Here is a 21733-nt window from a genome sequence, read left to right as displayed (position 1 = left end):
GGATGAAGTAGCTGTGTCTTATCAAACACATTTTATACAAAAGAATATCTGCACATCTATCTATCTATTTATCTTTTACTCGTAGAAAAGCTAAACAAGCAAAGGCTGGATAAAGTTTTTGCAGATTTTAATTTCAACCCATAGGTGTTTTATCATAAGTCGGGAGGGTTATCCATCATCCCGGTTATCCAGGCATCTATCAATTCTATGAGTAAATGACTCCAAATGCTTTGGAAATGCTTGTTTTTAGGGTGAAAGTAGGACTAACTGTTTTCACACCAGTATAAAACACACTTAAAATTTGGCAGACAAAAACTGTGCAATATTTACATTGTCTCTTGGTCAAGAATGCCCAAGTAGAGATGTATCTTTAAGGGAAGTGACAACACTTTCTAGGGACACAGGTATCTACTTTACTAAAGGCTGAATGCTGTTGATGAAATCCTGGTCTCAGTGAAATGAATGGAAGTTTTACGTTGGTGCCCTGAGGCTGAATTTTCACCCTTTGATTGATACTTAGAGGATTTCCTATCTGCATCATGGCTGAACTACACAATCTGGAGAGTGCTTGGGAGCAACAGTGAGGATGCTGTAACAGAAGGCTCTAGAAGGATGCATGGAAGCCTTCATTTGCCAAAGCTGATAAGCCTTTTATACAAGAGCCTACGGGGAGAATAGCAATGTGATTGAGAGGTTGTTCCTTGAGCAGCACAACTAGAAAAGCCAGGTTACTATCATATAAAATACAAAAGTGTCTTTATATATTTGGCCAAAGGCATCTAGCGCCCAAGGATACCCTTCCTGATCCGCAGCTGCTGCTCCAGAAGACAAGTTTCCCATCAGTCACGTTTGCTAGCTCCATGTAGATATCCCTAATATGCCACAGTGTCTGAAATGACCCTGGGGCAGGATGCAGCTACTGTTGAACAAACATATGTGTCTACTTAGGGTGAGTTGAATCACTGTCTAAGCTTCCACTGACTATGTTGAGTAGATCTCCATTGACTAATGACAAAGTAGACACCTAGGGCTCTGCTCACTTGCTTAGACATAGGCCTCTAGACCGACTTCAAACACCTTCAGATATATAAGGTATCTTCAGGGTGTTCAAAGGACAGATGGGAGACCAACACTTTTCTGGGTTACCACTGGGTACTAGCTATCCTGAACCATCTCAAGCAATGCTCAATATCTAGACAACTGAAGTCCTAAGTGGACATGTAGACATTTACAGTCAGACACGAAAATGTATTTGTCTAAATTTATAGCTGAATCCTGCCCAGTTGCGTGTACTTTTTAGCTAACAGTATATGTGTCGAGGTACTACCAACACCAGTCACTATAATAGGAAGAGCACCTCTGAAGGTTTTTCTTGCTGGAGGTCATGGTCTTTTGCTGATCAAGGGAAATGTACATTAAAAGCATTCTGCCATTTTTTCAGTTGTTGCTGGGAAAGTTTTTTTTTTTTTTTTTTCTGATTGCTGAGCTGTAATTGTTTTAAATGTTTGATGAAAGCCAGGTGTGTGACCCATTATACCAAGTAATTTTCCTAGTCTTGTGATTTCTTAGCAGAAATGTAAGATGAGAAAACATGCTGGAAGTAAACCACAATTTAACTAAGGAATGAAAATTATGGTGGGTAAAATCATGAGTGTCAGACTCATGAATTTAAATTGGTATGCACTGAAGGGCTACATGTGATTCTGTAAAAAGGGATGGGACCATGTTTGATAGGCTTTCACTTGGGAAGCTGCCACTGATATATCCATGCAGCAAATGTTTTAACTAGTTTCCTGACCTGCATCTGCAAGAGCTATTTCACCCAGATATGTCACGTTGCAGCTTTGTTTTCCCTCTAAACTGCTTTCCCTTAAACTGTAACTGCTTTATTCACATTGCTGCTTTGTTGCCTCCCTGTCCTCCTCCACTAATTCCACTTTCAGCAAGGTACCAATGTAGTTCCTTAGCTAGGAAAGGCCCTCTGTGTATGAGTCACACTGAGATTCAGCTGAATATGTGCTACCATTTTTTTACTGAATCTTAATCCTGAATCTTTTAGCTCTGGCCCAAACCAGCTTAACCAGGATCACACAGAAGGACAGACATAATGTAAAGAATTGAACCTGGGTCAACTGGGACCCAAGCCAGCGCTTTAGCCACAGGCTCAATAGCAACGTCCTGCTTTCATTTCCAGATCAGTTACCATAACAATGCATGAGCTTTGTAAACTTCTTAAGTAATAATGAAATAAATACTTAAAAAAACAACCAGGTCAACAAATTCTATATTGTCCTTAGCAGGGAATTGAGTAATGGATCAATTCCACTCCGTTCTCTCTACATGATGTAATAATAGGTAATGCAATGGAATTGCACAGCGTTGGCTTCTAGCAAGCATTGCACATTAGAGTGACCAGGAAGTTGTTATACAAAGCACTCTGACAGACCTTTATGTTTATGTATGTAGGGATGACTCCACTGAAAATCTCTAATTCTGGGAGAATAAAATTATCCTCTATCTAGTCTCTGTATTAGGGTATGCAGCAGATTCCCACTTATCTCAGTAGGGGTAAAGTTCACTTATTATAAGTTAACAAGGCCTCCTAAGTCTGGAATTATTTTCTTTGTGGTGCTCACCAGTTTTCTGTGAAGAAAAGAGAAGGTAAAGCTTGCTGATTTGTTAAGCTGGATTTACAGCTATGTGTAAAGCAGTCTGCATGTATCACATCCTGGTGAACCTGACCCTAGAGCAGTGAAACATCTGCTGGGGGAGCCTCTTCCACTACCCTGCTGATGCAGGAGGTGGCACTGAAGCCCTCCCTATCCAAGGCTGTCCTCCCCGTCTCCTGAAGCATAACCCTGTTCAACAGAGCATGAAAGAGTGCTTTATGCCAAGTGTGAATCCAAGCTCTGCTGCTTTATTGCTATCTGCCACATCACTCATTGTTCAATCCAAAATATGATTACTGACGATTATTCAATCCAAAAGAATTTCTTACTTGCTTCCTGCTTTTCACAGGCATATTAGTTTCCACACATGGGTGTGAGATTCAGACAACGTTCACCTGCCTCATGCTCCCCTGAGATTAGGCCTGTTTTTTGCAGCCCAGCTCTGTCATTGCCCTTCTGCTTCATTTGCGCTACCCTGGGTCCAGATGTAGGTGGTCCCTCTGATCTGGGACAAGGCATCCATTTGAAATGTATATTCCCAAAAAATAGCCTAGCGCTGTGATTTTTCCCTTGTTATGTGGTACAGTGGAATAAGTCAGAGGCCTTGGTTGCTTGAGTATGAGAAACCTCCTTGGGGCTCAGATAAATGAGTTTTGTATTACAGTTTGCTCAGGCAAAATAATGAAGACACTGATAAGTAGTTGTGAATGCACCAAGGTCTAGGTTGTCCCTATTTCAGTCTAACTGGTATGGAAAAAAATTGATTCTGCTTCTTGAGTTTGTCATAATAGGAGATTTGTTATAGATAGGATTTGTTAGAATGATGGCAAATTGCCCTGACAGATCAATTTTTATGTATAGTTGGAGCAGTTTAAAGTTATATAAAAATAATAATAATTACAAAACTGTAGCACAAACTCCATCTTCTGCTTTACTCATTAAGTGAATTTCTGTTTCAGTGCATCAAGGCAGAATTTTGGCATACATTTGAGACATATACATCAAAAGCTTTTCAAACTGCATAGTAAGAGGTATCGAGGCCATTACAATAAACTCATCTCCCCCTGTACGACTGTGTGCTAAGAGCTTCACTGTATTTTTCTTAAGGTAGAGAGAATCCTTTCTCCCACTTCTGCAGGTGAACGCTGGCAAGCTTAGTATCTTGGAGCTGAAGAATGACGTCAGGTCAATTCTCCGTAATGGGAAAGGGCACTGCACAACTTTAACTTAGAGTCAGGCCCCAAATCTCATAAGATGATTGTTGTTTAAGGACTTTGCATGCTGATGAATCCACCGGCAATGGAAAACTCCCAAAGGTCTAAGTCCCTCATAAGAAATTATGTTTTATTTACAGTTGCTTTAATCTAAATCATCCAGTGAATCCCCAAGCATTTGTCAACTGGAGTAAAGTGCATGTTTTGCAAGACACCGTTTTCTTTCTGGATATTTATACAGTGAGCAGTCCTTTTGTGGTTTTCCCGCTCAGCGCTCTTCCCGCTCAACATCTCATCTCTGACACATTTTTCAGAGCTCTGACTGTTTTTGTGACTTTTTTCAAATTTTCAGTGGATTGTCTTCTCCTCCTTTCTAATCTGAAGTGTGACTGCAGTGGGTAATACAACGTGGATAATGGATCATAATTATAGCACAGAAAGAACAGTTGGGGCAAAAAGCAATCTCAGCCAGTTCTGTAGGAGCATAGAAATTATTTGTCTTCCTGTCCAGTTACTATTCCAAGACTCAGGGAAGAAACACAGTTAAGGTGAAAAGTTTGGTGAATCCAGTTGGTCTTAAGTCTGCTGGTAAGAAAAGCTTTTAGCTATGTGTATCCACAGTAATCTATACTGTAAGTACCTCAGAGCTGGCTGACTGCGAAGCATTGCTCTTGAAACTACTGAAGTCTCTTGGATGAGATGGGAGCAAGGACTTAATGCCAGTGCTTCAGAATCTGATTTTATTTCCAGATATATTTCAAAACCGCATTCCAGAGGACATTCGTAGCTTTTACGATTACTCCAGGTTCCTGGTATTGTATAAATTAGTTGAACTACCTTTGGAGGATTATGCCATTTTCTAAAGATATGTTTATGCCCTTGTCTAGACCACTTCCTCCATTACCTTGCAGAAGATCATTTCAAATGGGAGGACACAAGTTTCACACTGCATCTGCTCCAGTCCTCTCTGGTTCTCTTTTGCACTTTAAAAATCACTAGACTTTATTATTTAGTTAGTATTTGTTAGCTTTCCATGTTACAGCCTCCAGTTATAGTTTATCTATTTTCCCGTCTATCCCCAGAGACAAGCAAAGCGGTGATGCAGCAGCAGTTTCCTCAGGATAATTTGACTTGTGAGCAATGTGTCACTATTGTGGAAACTGCTTCCACCACACTGTGCTGATGCCTTTTACTCATGATAAAGTACACCAGAAAGCATCATGCCGTACGATGTCATCTAAAAAATCTGCATCTTAGCCCAAATCAGACCTCCCCTGGGAAAGAGGACAGCGGGAGACTTATTGTACCACCCTGTCGGTTAGCTTTGACATTGGGAGGTATTATGCTTTCTGTTATACCTATGTCAAAACTGCGTTTGGATTAATCTGAATCCAAAACCAGATTGGCTAAAGCCTTGAGCAGCCTGGTTTGACCTCACAGCTAACCCTATTTTGAGCAGGAGGTTGGCCTCAAGACCTCCTGCAGTCCCTTCCAACCTGAATTAGCCTATGGTCCCATGAATCTATTGGTGTTCCAGTTTTGCAACACAATTTACTTCTTCAGACTCAGCAGAATTTGAATGGGTGCTGCAAGAAGAGAGATGTGATTGTGAAGGGAACGTGTGTGTTTATAGTTGCTGTATTCTGGTTAATTTGCTATGTACCTCTAGTATTTTTGGGATATCTCTGTGTAAACATGTTCCCAGCACTGCTGTTAAGGTTCCTCACACACCTGAGTTAAGGTTCAGTCATTAAATTCTAGTGGAGGACTATTAATACTTAGGTTTAAGCTTGTGTTTACCTACTGAACTGAAAAGGGCCATGTTCACAGCACCTCACAGGAGTCAGGTCCAGAATAAAAGGAGTCCTATTTCTTTTTTTTCAAAAGGAGATTAGCTAAAGCCTGAGAGAGAACCAGCTTATGCAAACCTGGTTGGCGAGGAAGGAGAATAGAAAGGTGGAACAGAGCCAAAAGTAGAACAAAGACTCCAGGTGTTAAGCTGTGAAGGTTTCTGAAGTCGTCTGGGAAACAGAGAAAAAGAGAGAAAGAGGGAGAAAGGGGAAGGGAAAAAAGGTTTGAGTGGCTAACCTATTGGAGAGACGAGGTTATGTTGGACTTTATACTTGAGAAAATGAGCCATGAGTTTCAGGAGAAGGATCTTAGAGAACCCAGCCTACAGAATGGCTCTGAGGCGACTGGAGAGGAAAAGTGGAGCTGCTCATTATATTGTCTGCATCTGCTTATTTCTCCTGGTACTGACAGAAATGGTGTTTTTAGTCCTGTATGAAATCTAAAGTGATTGAACTCCATTTCTGTGAAGGTTTAATACAGAAAACATATGCCCTGGAGGTGTATCACAGAAAGCAAGGGAGGAAAAAGTGCTGCTGCACAGATCCCAGAATATGTAGCTTGCTTAATACTCCAAAGACTATTGGCTCTTCCTCCAAGGTTTGCCTTTCCTCTAAGGAACTGGCTCAACTTATGCCAACACTATCACTCAGATTTTCTTTGATTCAGGTAACCAGGGCTAGAAGCATAACAGTGGCATGTTAATGGCCAAAAAACTGCCAGGGAGGCTCTGAACAACAGCTGTTAGGCTGCTAAAAATTCAAAGATTATGAGCTCTGTCTTCATGTAAGTACAAATCTTCACACGTTACCCAGCTAATTGCCTTGCTTATACATGCTGCTTTTCTTCCTTGCATCTGTTTTAGCATCACTAACAGTATGATTTAATAGGTTAACTGACAATGTCTCTGGAAGGTTGATAAAAGTACATATCTTACATACATAACCTTTAGAAGGGCCAGAGTCACTACAGGGCTGGATGCCTGCAGGTCTGGGGCAAGGCTGGGCTCGATGCATCCACGTGCTAATTCTAGGGTGACATGACATGCAGTGTGTATGCCTTACAGGATGGCACTAGTGGAGGGCCTCTCCCCTTGCTAAATCTACTCCTGGAGCAGAGTAGGAGGCACAAGTGCTTTTGCACAAAAGATATTTTTGGGCAAAACATGCATTCTTGACAAGAGAGAGATAGTAACCTAAGACAAAGAGAATTTCTACATGGTCACAGAAAAGCAAGAATTGCAGGTCACCACAGTGCATATTTCACAGTTTCTGAACATTTCAAGAGTATAATCCTTGCCTTTCTCAAGTCTAGGTAAGTTCTGCCATTGCCTTTGTTGGGGTAAGGTTTCTACCTCTATATTCTATCTTATTCAACCCAATTAAACAATTGTTATGCAAGCCTCCTAGATGCTTTATTTAGAGAGAGAAGAAAGAGTTTTCAGGTATGTGCATCTAGCGGGTGTTTAAGCTGAAGAGAGAAAATAAGCATCTGATAAATTGTGATACCTCAACAAAAAGCCTGAAGAGGCCATATATCATCCTGCCATAAGAAAGGCAGAATTTCAGGAGCTCTTGGAGGAAAAAGCGTGGTCAGTTCAGAGAAAACTATTGACTTTCCAGTCGAAACTCCCATTGTAAAGTCAAGGCAGGGGACCTTACTGGAACACTAATATAAGCTTTGTAGCTTCTGTCTGCTTGACTTCTGAAATGTGTTTATGGGAAGAAAGCCCCACAGAAATGGTTTATCTCTTCCTTCTACTCTTAGAAGTTGTGCCAATTAACAGAAGAACATAAGGCTGAAAATCCGCCTAGTCTATTTATACTTACCCTAGCATACTTGAGAACCTTCTTAAGGCTCTTCGGTGTTAAAGGCATAGATTCTTGGTCTTCCTCAAGTGTCTGTTCAGTGCTTCTGTAATATGCCTCATTTTAATAACAGAGTGTCTAATGTCTAGTTTAAATCTCTTACTGCCATTCAAGCTTTTTGCTTCCTGTCCTGTTCCCAGCACATAGATATAGAGAAATGTTTTCTCCGTTCCTCTGTGCAGCTACTGACAGCCCTAAGGACTTTAACTCCTTCACACTGCCATCTGCTTTCCTTACCTCTGTCATCTTTAGTGTTTCCAAGAAGACCACTACTGTTTCTGAGAATGCCAGCCAATACTTTTGGAGCCAGGACACTTGGCCAAGCACTGGAGCCTGATTGTCCCTGCTGTTAAAAGTTAAGAATGGTCTTTGGTACAATTTTGGCTCAGCAAATTTTCTTGTTGACCCAAGGAGTCCTTGGCCATGGTCTAGGGTCTAGCATAGGTCAGGGACTGTTCTCATAAGGCAGTTGGGATGCAATTATCCTGTTTAAGGGTTCAAGGAGTTCAGCAGTGTGAATGTGATGGACAGTGCCAGCTGGCCTTAGGCGGTATAGGAAAAGTTTCAAGAGAGAGAGAATGTAGCACTCTTGCATACATTTTTCCAAAAATTAGTTATTCTTGCTGGATTTGCCCTTCTGCCTGAATTTGAGAGAAGTTGGAAAAAGCTGTGGGAGCTACCACAAAGAAGTGGAAGTATCAGGGAATGTCACATGTGCGGATCCAAACCCATCTGACTGCCAAGACTGAGCAGCTCTTCTGTACTGGGGAAATGAAGCTCTGAATTTCCTGCATTCACTGTAGAGGCTTTAAGGTGTTTTTTCTCAGCTAGGATAATGCAAGTTAGGCACAGCTTCATGGTCCATAAAATGCCATCTAGACTTAGGAGCCTTCCTAGGGAATATGCTTTCAACAAATGCACATTACTAAGTGAATATTAAAGTAAAAAAGTGAAAGCCGAGGGTCTTTATTTTTTCATTTTCAGCCGTTTTATTTTAGAGGTCACGGAAACATTTATTAAGGTGTAAAGTTGTGAATGACTTTGGCCAAAGAATTAAGAAGGCAGAAATCATGAAAATGTCCTTTGAAAATTTTTGAAACAAACAGATGCAGATTGCACCTCTAGTAACGTGTTACAGCACAGATTTTATAGGGTTTTGGGATAACGTTAAACCCAATAGCAGGGGTGAGGTCCAAGTCTGAAGAAGAAACTCCAGGGGGCAGCTGGAAGGTGAAGCGCTGCAGGAGGCTTGTGAAGAAGAGGAAGAGCTCCATTTTGGCAAGAGTCTCACCAGCGCAGATCCTCCGCCCTAGAGCAAAATGCAGAACAGCCATAAAAACATCAGTATTAGCTGCTTCTTCAATGGTGGGTGGAAATAAAAACTTCTGAGCAGCTTTAATGCTGAGGAAGAACAGCAGGAATCCAGAACACTTGGAATGTTGCGTCCCAAGTATGCATAAAGAACAAACTAGCTCTTAAAATTGCATTGACCAGTAAAACAGAGAATGCAAGATACAAGAATCATCTGAGAGACAGGATATTTGGTCTTCAGAAGTGTGATAATGAAGCCACCAAATGAATTCTTTTCTTTTGCTTTGTCTAAGTGGGCTGACTATGTACTGTTAGAAATGGGAAGCTGTGTACTATGTCTCTGTTCTTTGTTTAATAAAAGGAGTGGCATGAAGCCAATCTGAAGCTGACAGAGTGAAAGATGTGTTGCAGACTTAAATCTAAAAAAGAAGTCCTACGAGTTTGGAATATCAAAAATTTCCTTAATGAAAGAATAGATTTTATTGTATGTTGGGTGGTAGGTATCACAAGAAAAGCCATATTCGGATGCCATGCAGAATTAAAAATATACAAATAAGGTCTAGAAAAAATGGACTATTCTGGATATGATAGAAAATTAACCAGATACTGATATGCAGGAACTTAATTGAACAATGGTAGAGCTTGAAAAGCAGAAAAAATGCCAGAGAAGTAGCAGTTATCACAGTGGTAGGAATCTCCCATGCTTTGGCTGATGGTATAGCCATGTAGATGTGTAGGCTTCGGTGAAGGTAACAGTCTGCAGAAGCCTCAAAGGGCAACCACATCCTCTCCTTTGATTTTACAGGGAACTTGCATATTTATTTAAGGCAATCCCATGGCATAGGTGCAGGATATGAGCTGTTTGATCCTGACTGAGTTGTTGAAGACTTTTAGAAAGGGACATAGAAAAGGGAAATATAGAGTTTTCCAGGAGAGATACAGAAGCCATATTTCCTGTGTACTTTGTATATGGTCATAGACAATGCAGTTGGGTTTGGTAAGAGCCAGAGACAAAGCAACCCAGGATATAGGGCAGTTGCAGCCAGCAGTTTATAATGCAGAGATGTGTGTTATCTAACTATCAAAGAATTTGCTGAAAGCCTCCCTCACATTTTCAAAGGCACTACAAATGCTGCTTCATAATCACTGAATATTAGCTGAGCAGGTAAGAACATCTGCAGCCTGAAGGAAGTAGTAGACATTTGTGAGTACTCTACCTGAGCAGAAGTGTGCCCTGGGAAATCTGTGAAATCTGTAATGTGAAATGGTCCCATGTAAAAGACAGTGTAAGGACGTCAGGCTTCAATACAAAGAACCACTGATATGAGTTAGTCTTTTCTGAGATCTGTACTCAATGGCAATAAAAAAAGAGAAGTTACCTGCTGAAAAAGGCATGAAAGCATCTTTCTTTACAAACTTTCCCTTGGAGTCAAGAAAATGTTCAGGATAGAACATCTCTGGTTTCTCCCACTGTGATTCGTCTTGCAGTACAGAGGTCAGTAACGGAATGATGTAGGTTCCCTGTAAAATTAGACAGTGGAGTTATTCTGTGGAAAAATTTGTTACATGGTGACAGTGATGGTGATAAGATTTTAACCTGAAGAAATCTGTCCTAGACAATGAAATTATTTTGACTGCCGCTATGTGACTTCACAAGAGAGTTAATATTTATCATGGTCTCATCACTCACATTAACAGTTTGAAATGGGAAAAATGATAAGAAAAGCAATCCTGTAAGTATCTCACCTTGGGAATGAAATAGCCTTTGAGAGTGACATCTGCAGCAGTCTCATGAGGCAAGTCCAACGGCAGGATATTAGCAAATCGCTGAACTTCATGGATAACAGCATCTGTGTATGGCATTTGAGTTCGATGCTCAATTCGTGGGGGGTTTGACCCGATCACTTTCTCTATCTCTTCTTGGACTTTTCCTGAGGAGAAAGTCTGCTATAAGAGAGAGCCATGGACTCATCTGTCCCTGAGACATATTATGCTTTACTGATGCAAGGTATAAAAGACCTCAAGTGAAAATAATGAATTCTCTCAAAATCTTTTTTTCCTTTCAGAACAAATTGGGGGTGGACAGTATTACGATGTCTGGCTATTTCTTTACCATTAAGAAAGCTAAATGGGCAATTTTAGAAGACTCTTTGGTGACCAGAATTTTCCCTTGCCAATCATATCTATTTTATATAATCATACTTATATTTTATATAAGTTTATATAATAAGTATATATTCTTGCAACAAAATACTAACAATGGTAATAATGAAATTGCTTTTTAAAATTTCATACTGATTTTTAGATCTTGTGGGTTTTTTTTTATCTTCGGGCAGGTGGAAGACAGTAACTTCAAATCATTTTTGCAGATGTGGTGGAATACCTCTTTTTGAAACTCAGATACGATGCAGTCAGTCCCCTGCTTGCATGTTCTGTCATCTTCCGTGGGCCCGAATAGATAGCAGAACTGTTGTTTGTGTGTGAATCTCTGCAGCCTCTCTCAGTTACAGGTTCATGGAAATTAAACCGAGTGGCTTTATGCCTAAAATATTGCAGATTTAGCCAGGGATTCTAAATTACCATTTCCTGATACAACATAGCGTAAGTAATATCCCAATCCAAAGAAAAAGAATAAATATTTCTTTACTTTGGTCCATTCTGGACCAAGGTTATCCAGGACCCTTTTTGTTTTTTGTATCCCAGTGAGTAAGAAACAATTTCCATTTTTCTCCCTTTCTTCTGCCTGAAGTTTCTTTCGCTGACCAAGAGGTGTCTCAGAAAATCAACTTACTTCCTAACAACCCTATAAAATGGACTGGAATTATACAAAGAACAGTTCTCTAAATCTTCTTAGACATTTAAAACCCTTAGCATCATCCATTTAAAATCTTCTCGGCTCTTTGGTTTACGAAGATCTCAGTTATGAAGGAATCCTTGAACCATTTCATTGCCTAGCACACAACAGCTCCATTTTTTTAACCGTGATTTTACTGAGAGCAGAATCTGACCTATGTGAACCTGGCATGCAATACAGTGGTATGCTGGCTAGTATGACCTTCACTGGGTCTGAACCATAGGGCACAGTAGTATCTAGATAATAATTAGCTTGACATTTTGGCTTTTTTAGCTCAGTGTATTGACTGATATGTTGACCCTCAGGGACTCTATCCATTTCCTAAAGACCTGAGTGTAACAGCATGTGTCACAAGACCACTTACTCTGGATTTCTGGGTACTTTAGCATCAGCAGAAAGCTCCAGTTTAGTGTGGTGGAAACTGTCTCAACACCAGCAGTAAATAAATTGCTCACCAAGCTTAGCAAATTGCTGTTATGGAAATACCTATTGGTAGTGGATTTCTCCTGAAAGAAGAAATGGGCGAAATAAAAGGATGAAATCTTAAAGGTTTTTTTGTGGGAAAATGCAGTTTAGATAGTGAAACATTTCACTAAGAAATAAATCTTATATTTTAAAAAATGTGCGAAAGGGAAGGAAGAGCTTGGGCCTTGAGAAGTCTGTTGACAGTGATTTTGTTTTGCATGGTCTCTGTGCTTACTGGGAGCAGCTGCTAAAAGAGTTAGGCTTCTGCATGAAAAAGGTAACCAAATTATATGCCACCCTCCAAATAAGGATCCCAGTAAGGCCCAGGTACTGCTTTTGTTCTCTAATGGCTTATGTTTGTGAGTGAGCCAGAAGCACTGGGACAAGAGAGAGAGTAGATTAGAAGATAAAGCCTCAATAAATATAACAATACAGTCTGGAGAAAAGCTGAGAGAGATGATAACTTTTTTGGGGTAAATGCTGAGTGAAAGGCTTTGGAACTGCAAATACATCATCTCCTGTACAAGCCTGAAGCTTGTATAACTGTCTTGTTCTAGCAGGGTAAAATATCCATTCAGCTCTACTAGTTTGCTAGACATGCATTTTTTAAAAGATGGACTCCCAAAGAAGTATTGACACAATTATAAGAACTGAAAGAGAATTATAAATGACTTCAGATAATCATGCAAGTTTGAAGTCATGAGAAAAGATTCAGTTACCTCCTGCTGTTTAACAAGGAAAGCATCAATAAAACTTCTCTGATCATTTTTATCCAGAGTTTTGAGATGTTCTACAAAAGTAACTTGTATAAAAGCATGGAATTCATCTCTGTTTCGAAGAAGAGTCTTCTGAGCCCTTAGGAGGAATCTGAGGCAAGGGAAGATGTTGTACATCTACAAGAGCAAAAACATTGCACAGAATTTACCAGCCAAAGGTCTGAAAGCAAATGAACACTATTGTGCTATTGTGACCATTTTGCAGATTAAAAAGACAAAGACTTAACATTAATATATAGAACACATAAAAGTGCCTGGACAAGTTCATGGTGGAAAATCCATCAAGGCCTTTCGAATATCAGAATCCTCTCAGGTTCAAATTACTGGAAGCTAAGAGACTGTGTTGCAAAAATCGTACAAGTGTCAGGCTCAGACAGCTGCAATTGACCACTCACCACACAAATATATACTGAGCACAATTTCAAAATATGAGGAAGAAATCAGAGTAAAAAGCCTTATTTTGGTACTATTGCAACAGTATGAATGGTGGTATGTAAAACCCTTGTCCTTTTGTGAACGAAATTAGAGCTGCTCAGACATATACAATGGGATCTGTGCAGCTGACTGGAAATGGTCAAAAAACCTGAAACTTCAAGTTTTTTACAAAAAGAATCTATAAAACCTGCTAACTGAAATGTTGTCTAGAAACTTATTATGTTGGCTATCCCTTCTACTATTTTTTTTTCTTTTTCAAAGCACGAAGCAACAGAAGTTGAGTGTGCCGCAGCATTGCATAGCGATATCAGAGCATGTTACTCATTGAGACATTTCTGTGTACTGAAAGGATGGGAAAATATATTCACTGCCACGGTTCCTCATTATAGGTAGATCACATACTTTACAGCTTCTTCCTGCGCCCTGTTTTGAGAGAGTGCGCTCTACTGCTCCGTCACTTCACACGTGTGAACTACATCTTTGGCAGATGCTGCGCTTGCTGTGTATGTATGTACTCCACAGGGTATGGATACAGATTTGTCTCTGATTTCTCAGGAAAGAGAGTATCTGGGAGAAGGCTGCTGCCACAGGCGTAATTCAGGTAGCATGCCCCTGACTGTCCTTTTTTTCCCAGGGTCCTTGAGACTGGACCAAGGGAGGAGTAATAGCTCTGGCAATAGCTTCCTCTCCCCACCACTCTCTTTAAGGACCCTCATACCTCTTCCCTGACATGTAATTAGCTTTGTGCTCCAAGGCAGAAGTTCCTGTTGCCGCTACAATAATTGTTCCAGCCTTCAGCCTGCTCGAGAGAGGCACAGGACAGAGAACAACTTCTATCCTGGCACTCATTTCAAGGTCCCCGAAATGGATTATTTTCTACATCCATATCAGTCGCAACAAGGGAGCAAATAGCTTAGAGCAGGGAGGAGGTGAGTATAGTCTGATTTTTTCAGTGCAGATTTAACACTCACTAAAATATGGCTTAAGTCTGTTTTTGAGAGATGGGGGGTTTTGATTGTTCGCTTTAAGATTCCCAGATTATCTCTCAAGCTTTACTTTGCCCCAAGTATTGATAAACCTAAGTATTAACTCTCAGTATCTCATATTTTTCTGGTTATTAGAAATAATTGACTACTAGAGTAAGGGGGCACTGTTAATACATTGATATGGCATCCAGTGAAATAACAGGATAAAAATATTCAACTTTACCGTAACAAAAGGGTTCCCAGCAAGCCTCACGCTTTCATTGGTCAAATTTAGTAGTCTTATAAATCTGGAGTCTTTGTAGTCAAATCGTTTTCCGAGTAATATTGACACAATTATGTTAGCAACTGCTGCATTAATTATTTTACTAACATCAAAGGGTTTTCCTATACAATAGAGAAAAGAACATATTGCACTGCTGCAAGAAGCTGTGTAAATTTAATATTAGATTATTGTTAATTATTATTGTGTTATCATTGATTGTTATTGTGATTATTGCTATTATTGTTATTTTGTTCTAGAGAACCATGCCAAGACACAAAAATTGCCTGGCACCAAGTGGACCTGTTGGATATCCTTGGGTGTCTGAAACAGCACTAGACGGCTGGTTTTATGCAGCTGAATCCCACTCTAGATTCCCTTTGAATGAAATGGGAGCTGAAGCACCTGTGTCACCTGCAGGCTTCTTTGAACAGACACCAAAACACGAACATGTAAGTGTGAATCTGAATGTGAATCCCACCAGAGAGTCTCTCTTGGGCAAACTTAGAAAACCTCTCACCATAGACTCCGTCTTTGCTTTCGGAGCTAGTGAAGTCAGACCTTATATATTCTGAGCCATTTGATCAGGCCCACGAAAATATTTTCCAGTGAGATGTAAAAGAGCTTGCTTTGTCCCCAGCAACAACAGTCTAAGATCAACTCAGAGGTATCAGAAACTGAAGACAGAGGCAACTGCAAAGAATTATAAAAACATTTATTTCTGTAATATATATAATGGCCCAGAAGTTACTTCTAAACTTGTAAATATGTAAGATTCTTCTGAAAAGGGTCATAATGCACAAGTAGGATGACATCCACCTTCTTTAACTTTCATGATCTAAGAATTAAGCGTTAAGTCTTCTAAGCTCCCTCCACTGTGACTAGGTAGCAGCAGTTCCTAGAGACGATTCATCCTCTCCTGTCAGGTGTAAAGAATCATCCCCCAAACATCTGCCTATTTGTCTTTTTCTCTTCAACTGCAGAATAAATCTAGCTAATTGGCTTAAACATCTGCCTTCTGGATGACTCATATTTGATGAGAAAAATTCCACCCTTGCAAGTTTCTTTAATATTACCTACTATAGCTTGTTATTTTATTGTTTCTCCTATTTATGCCTCATGTCTAGATTGCCTCAGAAAGAACATGTAAAACCTCCCATTCCTCAATTTCTGCATGTGATATGTATGCCATGCCTTCCACTTGCAACTTTGTTCACTTAGATTGTGAACTCTTTGGGGGCAAAAATGTATGAATGTACACATAGCTCAGTCGAGTGACATCTGCTAGAACTTCAGAAGAAGCCTTTCATATTTGTGTCAGCAGCAGATAGGAGCCAAAATCAGCAAGACTGATACGGCCTGGAGAACAATTTGAAGAATGAATCATCTTCTCACCTTCTTGTGACCCAATAGTATCTGCGAGATAACCGTATTCCTCCACAATGCGGTCCTCAATGGCCCTCTTTCCCATTCCAAAGTCTCGTAAGGTTGTGAGAGTAAATCTTCTCATGACTTTCCAGTTTTCACCATGAGCAAATACAACCCCTGAAGCAGAGAAGATTTCAAGGCAGCAGAAGAATTTAAATAACTAATTCATAGACCATATAATGTAGATATTTAATATAAATCATTTTTAAAACAGATTAGATTCCATTTAACTGAGAAAAATATCCATAAAACCTTCCTTTAAGTATGCCCAAGCTTTTTGCTGCACAAAAGAATGAAGGTAAACTATTTAAAGTATGTTTAATTAAATCTTATAATGACTCTTGAGAGACAGCTATCACTAAAAGCACGGGAGCACTAGAACTTCAAATTCAAACTACTAGTCATTATACTTCGGAAACTGGAATTGAAACTGAAAGCTAGTGTCACTGATGATTGCAGTAAATACTTGACTATGCATAGATGTCTTCACGATTTAAGTTCAACCTTAATACCTTCTGAATGAATTTTTCATGGAAATTGCTATACACCATAAAACTACTTTAGTTATATTTTTTTCAAATGAAAAAAATAAAGTGTGAAGAAAGCTTATATGTAGCAATGTGATTAAATGATAGATGGAATTATGAGAATGTCCACTGAATTATTACTGAATTTATTGGAAAGGCTTTGGAGACGTAAATAAGAAATTCAGATGCAAAATCAGAATGAAGTTTAGGTGTCAAATTTTCATTTGGAAACCTAGCTCAGTATTGAGTATTTCCCTCATTAACATAAATCCCCAATTCTGTATGTGTTCCATCCTACTGTCACATGTAGATATTAAAAATACTATTCACCATGTGAAATGAGTGGTATAATAGTCACGTGAATTCAGAAAAAGAAGGTTTTATGCTAAACTCCAAACAACAGAAGCCCAGAGCTACACCATGAGAGTAAGAAATGCTTTCCTTGTCATGTATGCCCCTGTTCTAGAGCTTGGAAGCGTGGCACAGTCTCCATTAGCCTTTGTTGCAGTGAGAATAACTAAAGGGACATTGATTTTTTTTTTTGCACGTAGATTGTTACAGCTGTTTTTGTTGTCACTGTCAACAGCTTTACATTTGAACAGACGTGTTGAAGTCAATGAAATTACTCCCTATTTCCACAGCCTTATATGATCTGTGACCCAAAGTGAAGTGTTAGCCTCTGCTCCTTCTGTAGTAAAACCTTCTTAGAATACGTCAGCTGAAGAGCATGAAAATCAACTCACCATTTCCTTTGGTCAGATCTTCAAAGATTGGGATTTTAGGTCTCTCAGCAAATGCATCTGCCTGATTTACAAGAGCCTCCTTCACTGTCTCGTACCCAGAGATCACAACCATTTTCTTTTGCCCCATCTGAACACTGAAGACTGGACCATATGCTTTAGACAGCTGATAGAAGAAGATAACAATGGTTTGCAGCTTTTGCAACCTACAGAGAAATTCACAGCCCTTCAGTGCTGCTTATTCTCCTGTTCTGCCTCTAGGTTACTGTATTGTTCAATTCTTGATAGAAATTCTTAACAGAGGAAGAGAACTTACTTTAATAATGTGAATGTGCTAGATATTATATGACTAATGACTAAATGACAGTCGGGGGTAGAGTCCTGTTGTGCTAAGCAGAGCAGAATTATTAACAGTTTAAACCCTCAGTCTTTCAAGGATTCTACCCACGAGCCATTTATAGACTCCTCTGTGCCAACAGATCTGTCTTCTCCCAGGAACCCATACCAATTCCGTTTTATGACTCGTGTTCGCACTCTGATCCCTATGTTATTATGATTCTTTTGTTTAGGCAGCTCCATTTCAAACTAATTCATTGATTTGATCCTTGGCTATTATTATCATATATATAAAGAGGTGTGTTTCTGGGCCAGGATAATAAGCCTTGGGTGCATTCTCACTATTTATGTGTGACTACATTCACCATGAATCTCTCTGCAAAGGGGATCTCAGAGATGATTTTTGGCATAAGCTGGTAGCTGTTTAGCTTGTACAGGAAGGTTCATGTTCACACAACTCAGCGATGTTCTTGATTCTCCTGCCTGCACTTAACTTCTGGTGTGTTTGGACAGAGAAACACAAAGCAAATATTTAGCAGGGCTATACAAAATGTTCCTCAACTGTATTAAGATAGCCCAGCCAACTATATGAAATGACATAGCAGCCATGACATGTGTCTGAATTGAGGGTAGCTTCTTTGGTGGTGAGATTGTTTCTCCAGACTAATGTAGCCACAACAGAATTTGATCTTTTCAAAGTGTGCTCTCCAGTCAGGGCTCTCCACCATTTGAAATGTCGATGTTACGGAAGAGTGTATGGTTTCTTTTTGCATTGAGACACACAGTATGTGTGAGTTTTAAAGCCTGAGCTAAGTTCAAATCAGAGGACCAGCCTCCTCCATTGGAATGGATCCACTGGAATTACAGCAGAGGCATGATTGCTCTCTTAGTGAAAGAGATGAAGTCTGCTTTTGCCAACATAGTTGTCCTGCTTTGGATAACTGCAGGTGATTTTCTGTAGTTACCGTATCTGAGTGATCTTTGATCTGTGTTGTAACATACCTATGGATGTATAAGTTCAAATATCCCTTTTAATATTGTCAACAAGTAGGATTTGTGGAATTTCAATGTTAAGCAAGAAAGAGAAAAGGAGGAGGAAAGGATCAGTTTCATAGAAGTCTTCTGACTCCAAATCAGAAACAAAATAAGAAATCAGTAGAAGAAAAGTAAAAGATTTATTATTCAGGTTTGCTTAAATCTTTGCTGTATATTATGGCATTTTTTTCCCCTTAATATTGAGAGTGTATAGTGGTCTTCAGCTTTGGGGAACAAAGAAAGCTTGTCCTTCACTATAGGAAAGTGGCATGTAAGGGACTATCAACTCAGTGAAGGCAGAAAGTTGTGGTCACTACCCCAGCTATTTTAACTATGGCTAGGTAGGCCATGAAGAGTTATCCCACTTCTCTAAAATCCCTCCTTTCTAAGCATCTTTTCAGCAAAATGCCATAGAAATAAGGTGAACTCTTGTTATCGATTTCAGAGTTATTTAGCACTGAAACAAACACTCATGAAGTTGCAGGGAATAGAAGGGAGAAGGTGTTACAGTAAAGAACAAATCCTGCTGTGTTCAAAGTTTTCCACCCAAATAGCAGTCTCCTGTTCCTTGCTACAGGCCTACATCATCTGTGAATGTGACACCCAGGCCGTGGTAGGGGAAACACTCTGACATCTTGGACAATGTGGCTTGATGATATGGGCAGTGATGGGAACATCAGAAAAAGTGATGGTTACCTGCAGATAAGTCCTGTAGGGTCTCTTCAAATCAAACAAGTTAAGATTTCCAATGATAGGTAATGCTCTTGGTCCTGGGGGGAAATCCTTCCTCAGGTAGCCATTCCAGAAATTTCCCATTTTCATAATAAATAGAAAAGTCAGGATGAGCACTAAGCCCACAGGAGTGCAGCTGGTCCAATCCATCTCTATTCAGCCAAATATTTGCTGCAAAAGGTCAGAGAGAAATGAAAATCCACACTCCTGTTTTACTGCAGAAATTTGCCATGAGAGACCCTTGTACCTGTTTTCCAGTAAAAGGTGTATTTTTCCTGTGGTTGGTGGTAGGTTTAGTCTCCTCCCCTGTGCTTGCTAATACAGTACAGAGCCAGGTGAATGCTTGCAAGCCAAGCTTATGTGACTGGATAAGTGTGTATCTTATGCTTTCCCTAGGATGAAGTCCAAGAACATGGGGAACCAAAGGTCACCAATCTGGTGTTTGGCAAACAGCCTTACATTCTATCTGCTGTTCAGGTCACTGATTAGTTATATTTGCTCTAACAGTGCGGGCACAGCCTTGATACCCTGAGCACTGAAATCAAAATGCCAAATACTGAAGTGATTAGTGCATAGAGAGATATTTTTTCCCAAGTGTTAAATATTAGTAAAACTTTGTTTCCATTGAATGCATTGGCAGTTTCAAAAGACTTCACTGGAGGCAGGATTAGGCTAGCCCTAAACATCCAGATATCTCCCAGGGTTCCCATAGAGCAGTCCAAATCACTTCTCTTTCTCTGCTAAGACATCATGAAGTTACAATAGGAAGTGGTCTTTGGTCTCTTTGCTTGTGCTTGCTGATGAATCATGAGAGCAGGACACAGCCAGGTAAATGTTTGCAAGACAGACTTCTATGATTGGGTGACAGAGATATTTTTGTGCGTCTCATTGTCCTGGATGAAAGTCCAACAGTCCAGTTTCGCAAAGGTTCACTGACCTAGTTACATACATAAAACTTACAAAATCTCATAGCCTGCTCGGGTTAATAGTAGTGTGTGGCTACGACTCTCCTAGCATTTTAAATGATGACAAGGTTTGGTCTCTGATCTTAAAGTTACCTAGCATGACTTAATTACAGACGTATTAGCAAACTCCAAATTAGTCTCCAAAGCAGATGGCGGGATGCAAAACATCTTTTGGAAATTATCCCTGAACTGTGCCCAAACAGAGCTGACCAAGACCAAAAATCCATACCAGGAATGATTTTGCACTCTACTGGTATAGATGGTAGAGTTCCAGTTCCCTTTAACTCACTAGTGCAGAAATAGCCACCAAGTCCTTCATCAGATATCATGGATAATCACACTATAGTATAACGTACGCATGCAGCATAACTTATGCATTCTGATTAAGTTTCTTTGTTACACAACTCCTACTTTTATCCTCTTTTAGAGCGTTGTTCTTTCTTTTCTTTCTGCTTCAGTGTATTGGCTGGTATCTATTCAGCTAATACATCTTCAAACAAACCTTCAAGCATATCTTATCTCTCTTCCTGGTGGTAACTGTGACTGTAAGTGTGGGAAAGGAGCTGGACTCCGTGAAACAGGCACACTGGCTATTTTTTGAAGAAAGTCTGGGCAACTAAAATATTTAGAGCCATTGCTACTGATGGAGCCAGAAGTGAGCAGCATCGACTTCAGCATTCCAGAACATGCTGAAAGTTAAGTGGGATTATTCCAACCCCACCTATGTGACTGTTTCATATACAAAAACTTGGATCGAAATGGTCTTAGCCTGTGGTCATGAATGATGGATGGGATTAGCTCCAGATTAAAACAAATCCCTATAGGAATTTACATTTGAGGTGGGTATTGTAAGTCTGTTATGCACCTTGGAGTTCTAGTGGGATGTGCTGAAGTTTATAATGTAAGTTAAGTTCAAAAGCTTCCAAACTATCAGCCTACATTCATCTTATATTAAAACTCATTTGTCTAATTTCATTTAGGATGCGTCTATAGTTGTGACCTGTACAGAAAGATTTGACCCAAGGTAGAGGAGGAGAGTTAGAAGGCAGAGAAGGGACGGGGATCTGGAGCCCTCCAGGAAAAAAGCAAAGGCAGGAGGGGCCCCTGGACAGAAACCTTGGAAGAGGAGTGAGTTAGAGAGAGCCTGCTCTTGTACCAGATAGTCTGCTGCTGTCGTTGGGGGTTTCTGGAGCAAAGGCCAGGCCATTTTGCCTGCTGGGAGCGTGTCCTGGAAAAGAGTCCAGGGCTTATGTCCAGCTGTGTGCCAGTTGGCCTGCTTCTACCC

The 21733-nt window shown here is 40.0% G+C and overlaps 1 protein-coding gene across 3 annotated transcripts; it reads right to left on the bottom strand.

The window, feature by feature from the left end:
* Positions 1-8564: 8564 nt before the first annotated feature.
* Positions 8565-20241, bottom strand: LOC104144861 (cytochrome P450 2K1). Of its 3 annotated transcripts, none has more exons than XM_009676071.2 (10): positions 19731-20241; positions 19448-19654; positions 17384-17546; positions 16081-16230; positions 14650-14810; positions 12949-13122; positions 12129-12270; positions 10657-10841; positions 10290-10431; positions 8565-8908 (listed from the first exon to the last, which is right to left on the bottom strand). In XM_009676071.2, exons 2-10 carry the CDS (start codon positions 19631-19633, stop codon positions 8721-8723), a joined length of 1491 nt encoding a protein of 496 aa, XP_009674366.2. In that variant the 5' UTR covers positions 19634-19654; positions 19731-20241; the 3' UTR covers positions 8565-8720. The 3 variants fall into 3 exon arrangements, with proteins under 3 accessions (XP_009674366.2, XP_009674367.2, XP_009674365.2); XM_009676072.2 differs by having other exon boundaries at positions 19448-19635; positions 19731-19882; XM_009676070.2 differs by having other exon boundaries at positions 19448-19889.
* Positions 20242-21733: the final 1492 nt, after the last annotated feature.

Source organism: Struthio camelus, chromosome 3 (genome assembly GCF_040807025.1).
Source record: "Struthio camelus isolate bStrCam1 chromosome 3, bStrCam1.hap1, whole genome shotgun sequence".
Classification (NCBI taxonomy): Eukaryota; Metazoa; Chordata; class Aves; order Struthioniformes; family Struthionidae; genus Struthio; species Struthio camelus.
This window is presented reverse-complemented; position numbering and strand designations above follow the sequence as displayed.

What these genes read in the sequence shown, in the direction of transcription:
- LOC104144861 (XM_009676071.2), bottom strand. Translation starts at nt 19,633, where the DNA reads ATGGATTGGACCAGCTGCACTCCTGTGGGCTTAGTGCTCATCCTGACT. An exon ending in CCTACAGGACTTATCTGCAG is followed by an intron (nt 17,547 to 19,447) that starts GTAACCATCACT and finishes TTCTTCTATCAG; the next exon opens with CTGTCTAAAGCATATGGTCC. An exon ending in TCCTTGTTAAACAGCAGGAG is followed by an intron (nt 12,271 to 12,948) that starts GTAACTGAATCT and finishes TTCTTCTTTCAG; the next exon opens with GAGAAATCCACTACCAATAG.